The sequence below is a fragment of the Micromys minutus genome (assembly GCF_963924665.1).
Source record: "Micromys minutus genome assembly, chromosome: 27".
NCBI classification, from domain to species: domain Eukaryota; kingdom Metazoa; phylum Chordata; class Mammalia; order Rodentia; family Muridae; genus Micromys; species Micromys minutus.
Window position 1 is genome coordinate 42,022,973 of NC_137962.1, and position 5,062 is coordinate 42,028,034.

Genomic DNA, 5,062 nt, shown 5'->3' on the forward strand with positions numbered 1-5,062 from the left:
CGCTGCCGCAAGGACCAGAGAAGGCCAGCTCGGAGCACGATGGCGGCTACGACACCTGAACCTCTGCGTGTGGGCTTCGTGGGTGCAGGCCGCATGGCGGAGGCCATTGCCCAAGGCCTCATCCGAGCAGGTGGGGAGGCGAGGCCTGGTTGGGGGACCCTTCTAATGGGAGGAGTCTTTGCGGGAGGGGAGCACGTGGTACCCCAAGGGCCAGTAGGGTGAATTTGCTGGTTTCCTGGGTTAGAATCCTATAGCAGGCTTCTGTCAAGGCCTCCGGGATCTCTGGGTGAGCCCCCAGCCCCTTCCCAGGCCGGTGAGTGGGCGAGCCAGGCGAGGTGTGGGGGAAAAAAAAGTTTATTTAGTACTGATTGTATTGATCAACGATACTCCTTTAAATGTATTGCATTAAAGAAAACTACGATTGACTTCATGCTTGACTTCTTTTGGGGATTGGGGGGGGGGTGCTTTGCTTGTTTGTATGCTTTTTGTTTTTCGAGATAGGGTTTATTTGGCCTGGAACTTGCTGGTAGACCAGGCTGGCCCTGAGCTCGGAGATCCACCTTTTGCTGCCTCCCAGAGTCCTGTGATTAAAAGTGTGAGCCACCACCAGACCGCTCGCTTTTAACTTTTTATCACCTTAATGTGACCGTACGTTTATAGTTCCATATGTAGCTCAAATCAGACCTTAGATTGAACTGACTTAATGCTTAGTTCAACTTCCTGGCCTCCTCCTGAAGGTTGGTTTTTTATTCACGCTTCAGTTCCACTCTCAGAGGTGGGTAGCTGTGTGGAATTCGGGAGGACGATGGTTGGCAACAATACCTTAAATTTGAAGGTCAGATGTCTGCTACCTGGGGGTGGAGGGTATGGTGAGGAGAAAGACAAACTCTTCCAGGAACACTGCTGGTGCTTATAGCTGATGGTGATACTGGCCTAACACTGCAGTTCAGTGTTAAGAAAACCGTATGAACAGATTGCAGGTAGGGAAAGTTGGTGACCTTTGGCTCTCTGCTCTCAATTAGACTTCAAAGTTCGGAGGATCGAATGGCTTCCTACAAGCCTCAGGTGTTTACATGGAAAACCTGGCAGTTCACCTGCCTCTTGATGCTACATAAACAGGATCACTGAGATAATTAGCCTCCCTCTGTGTTCTGGTTATGGCACACACTTACATATTAAGTGTGTGCCATAACCAGAACACAGACATACCAGAAGAGGGCATCAGATCTCATTACAGATGGTTGTGAACCACCATGTGGTTGCTGGGATTTGAACTCGGGACCTTTGGAAGAGCAATCAGTGCTCTTAACCACTGAGCCATCCTTCCAGCCCCTGGCCCAGTCTTTCTACCTCTATATCTTCCAAAACCAGATGATTTCCACCAGAGGGGTCACTTAGTCTCCCCAAGACATTCCAGCTATTGAAAGAGAATACATCCTGTTAGGTCTTTATTGATTGGCTTGGTTTGGTTTTTGTTTTTTTCTTTTTCTTTTTATTTTTTCAAAGATTTATTCATTATATATAAGTACACTGTATCTGTCTCCAGACACATGCATCAGATCTCATTACAGATGGTTGTGAGCCACCATGTGGTTGCTGGGATTTGAACTCAGGACCTCTGGTAGAGCAGTCAGTGCTCTAACCACTGAGCCATCTCTCCAGCCCGGTTTTTGTTTTTTTCAAGTCAAGGTTTCTCTGTAACCATGGCTGTCCTAGAACTTACTCTGTAGACCAGGCTGACCTGGAACTCAAGAGATTCACCTGCCTCTTCTTAAATGCTAGGATTAAAGGCATGTACCACTATCACCAGGCCAAGTAAAATGGGCTTTTTTCTTTTTAAAGATTATATATGTGAGTGTTTTATCTGTTTGCATGCACGCTTACACGCTTGGTGTCTTCAGAGACTGGAAGAGGGCACTGGCTCCACTGGAGGCGGCCTTATGAATGGTTGCCAGTTGCTCATGTGGGTTGTAAGAAGAACCTATCCAAGATCATCTTCAAAAGCAGCAAGTACTCTCAACTGCTAAGCCTGCTAAGCCGTCTCTCGACACCTTTACCAACTATCTTCGCTCTCTATCTTGCCGTCCTAGCTCTGGTGTTCCTCCAGAGGTTTTGCATTTTGATCAACAGACCTAAATATTCCTGCCAGCTGCCCCTTTCCTGAAAGCAGAGGCCCTTGGACTTTCTTCCTTGTTAAGATCAGGCAGGTTTCTGGCCCCAGTGTCCAACAGAAATGGCAGCAGCAAGGACAAGCCCCCCTGCTGTATCTCTATGGAGCCTTAGGCTCACGGTGGGCCAGGCTAGCTGTTTCCTATCTTCCCAGTCCTCACCTGGTTCTGCCCTTCTATCCAGGCAAAGTACAAGCTAAGCAAGTGCTGGCCAGTGCACCGACGGACAAGAACCTCTGCCACTTCAGGGTGAGTGGGACTTAGGGTCTTGTCTTCCTGAAGCATTTATCAGGGGTCACGTATGACTGAAGGTTTGAGATGGTTTGGTCTGTCCAGGAGAATTGGGGGATGAGAGGCCAGGAAGTGTCAAGCTTGTGGAAGGACTAGAGCGGATGCAGGGTGGGTGTGAACACTAGGAGGGAAGGTTCCAGAAAGTAAAACTTAGAGCTTGAGGAGCAGGGCCTGCTGGGTTTGTCTTAGGCATTGGAGGCTACTGCAAGTACAGACATTTGTGACAATATGGGCCTGAAGGAACCCATGGGATACAGAATGACCAAGGACACACAGGTCAGCCTGTTGAATGACTTCTCTCACAGCCTTATTTCTGGCCCTTGTGTCTGTTTAGGCTCTGGGTTGCCAGACGACTCATTCCAACCATGAGGTGCTGATAAACTGCCCCCTTGTCATCTTTGCCACCAAACCCCAAGTCCTGCCAGCTGTTTTGGCAGAGGTGGCCCCTATGGTCACTGCTGAGCACATCATTGTTTCTGTGGCTGCAGGGATCTCTCTGAGCTCTATGGAGGAGGTAAGTGGCCTCTTGGCCTTGAGACCTGACTGATATAGGATCTGTTGGCTGTACTTGGGAAGCAGAGAGCATCCTAGCAAACTCCAAAAGTTAGACAGTTGGCTCACTAGGGTTAGGTGGCTGGGATAGTGGTTCTGCCAGGGTATCTGGGAAGTGGGGACTAGAGGCTGCATTTGGCCGAGGTGTTTGCCTAGCAGGCCCAGTCTCTTAGGCTGCCTGACACTGACCTTTCTTCCATCCAGTTGCTACCCTCGAGTACACGAATATTACGAGTCTCTCCCAATCTACCCTGCGTAGTTCAGGAAGGGGCTATGGTGATGACACGGGGCCGCTTTGCTAGGGATGATGACGCCAAGCTGCTACAGAACTTGCTGGAAGCCTGTGGGCAGTGCATAGAGGTTCCTGAGTCCTACGTAGATATCCACACTGGCCTCAGTGGCAGTGGTGTGGCCTTTGTGAGTATTGTCTTAACCCATACCCTTGAAAGTAAGCCCTTTGCAAAGGCCTTGCTCTCAAGGTCTCAGAATCAAGCCTTGGAGCTTTAAATGATCCACAGGGTAACTGTGAGCTCTGCTGTCTCTCAGAACACCATATTTTATAGGACCATTGAGGCTAGCCCCTTTACCGAACTCTGGGTTTAGGCCTTATAGCCTAGGTATCTGTGACCATGTTTAGGGTTTTGTTTCTTGTGGTTCTGAGCCAGTGGTTCTCAACCCTCCTAGTCCTAATTCCCGTGACCCTTTAATACAGTTCCTTATGTTGTGGTAACCCCCAACCAAAAAAATTATTTTTGTTGCTACTTCATAACTGCAATTTTGCTACTATTATAAATTATAATGTAAATACCTGTGTTTTCTGATGGTCATAGGCCACCCCTGTAAAAGGGTCATTCAGCTCCCAAAGGGGTTGATAGGCATTTTCTCTCCCTTGGTGACACAAACATAGGGCAGATTAGAGCAGATTAAAAGTAGATAAAGGTAGGTTTATTAGGAGGCAGCTCTCTGGGTGGGTTCACAGATCTCACAGGTGGAGGTCAGTAAAGTCACATATCCAGGCTAAAGCAAGGGAGTTTTATAGAGCTTAGGTGAAGCGTGATGACGTGTCAGATAGGAGCTGAGCTTACGTGGTCCATAGCATACGTGGTCAAAAACTGAGTCCCTTGGTAGGCACTCGTGGGTGGGTTGCCAGAGATGGAGAGACAAGGGGTGAGGACATGTTTACAGATGGAGGAGTTTTCTCTGTGTGGGTGGGATTGGGGGAAGGAGAGCAGACAGGATTTTCCAGCTTGTTGAGGTGGATGAGCAGGGGCTTCTAGCCTAACAGGGGTCACGACCCACAGGTGAGAGCCACTATTCTGAGCATTCTCTAGCTTCGAACTGTGTCTAGTAAAAGGGCAACTTTGACATGCCGCCTCCTCACTCCCAGTGCTGTTGTTACAGGTGTGTACATTTTCAGAGGCCCTGGCTGAAGGGGCCATCAAGATGGGCATGCCCAGTGACCTGGCCCACCGCATTGCTGCTCAGACCCTGCTGGGGACAGCCAAAATGCTGCAGCAGGAAGGGAAGCACCCAGCCCAGATTCGGACAGACGTGCTCACACCAGCTGGAACCACCATCCATGGGCTCCATGCCCTAGAGCAGGGCGGTTTTCGAGCAGCTGCCATGAGTGCTGTGGAAGCAGCTACCTGCCGGGCTAAGGAACTCAGCAAGAAATAAGGCAGGCCTCAGATGAAACAGGCTCCTTGCCCGGCTACAGCCTCTGTGGCGAGAACAGCCCTCCCTACATGGGTGTCGCAGTGGGCTGTTCTCTAAGCAGCATGGCCATCATTTTCATCCAGGAGGCAGTGACTACTTGTAAGACACTGTCAAGATGGGATGTGTTGAATGGGACATTCAGTCAAAGAAGGAAAAGGTGGGGAGGGTCATGTGACCCTTGTCTGAGATTCCAGATCCTCCTCCTGCACCTCCCAGCCAGGTGCAATTGTGTCCTTATCCTCCCTGCTGGCACGAGACGTTTTGATGGTTGTGGCTGCTTTGGGGTCACACCTACTCCTGTGAGCAACACCCACCCACATTCTCTAAGCCCAATA

General features: G+C 49.7%; 1 protein-coding gene across 1 annotated transcript; it reads left to right on the forward strand.

The window, feature by feature from the left end:
• On the forward strand, nucleotides 1-5,062 carry PYCR3 (pyrroline-5-carboxylate reductase 3). Its single transcript, XM_080939216.1, has 5 exons — nucleotides 1-130; nucleotides 2,353-2,417; nucleotides 2,794-2,973; nucleotides 3,216-3,428; nucleotides 4,413-5,062. Exons 1-5 carry the CDS (start codon nucleotides 40-42, stop codon nucleotides 4,686-4,688), a joined length of 825 nt encoding a protein of 274 aa, XP_080795342.1. The 5' UTR covers nucleotides 1-39; the 3' UTR covers nucleotides 4,689-5,062.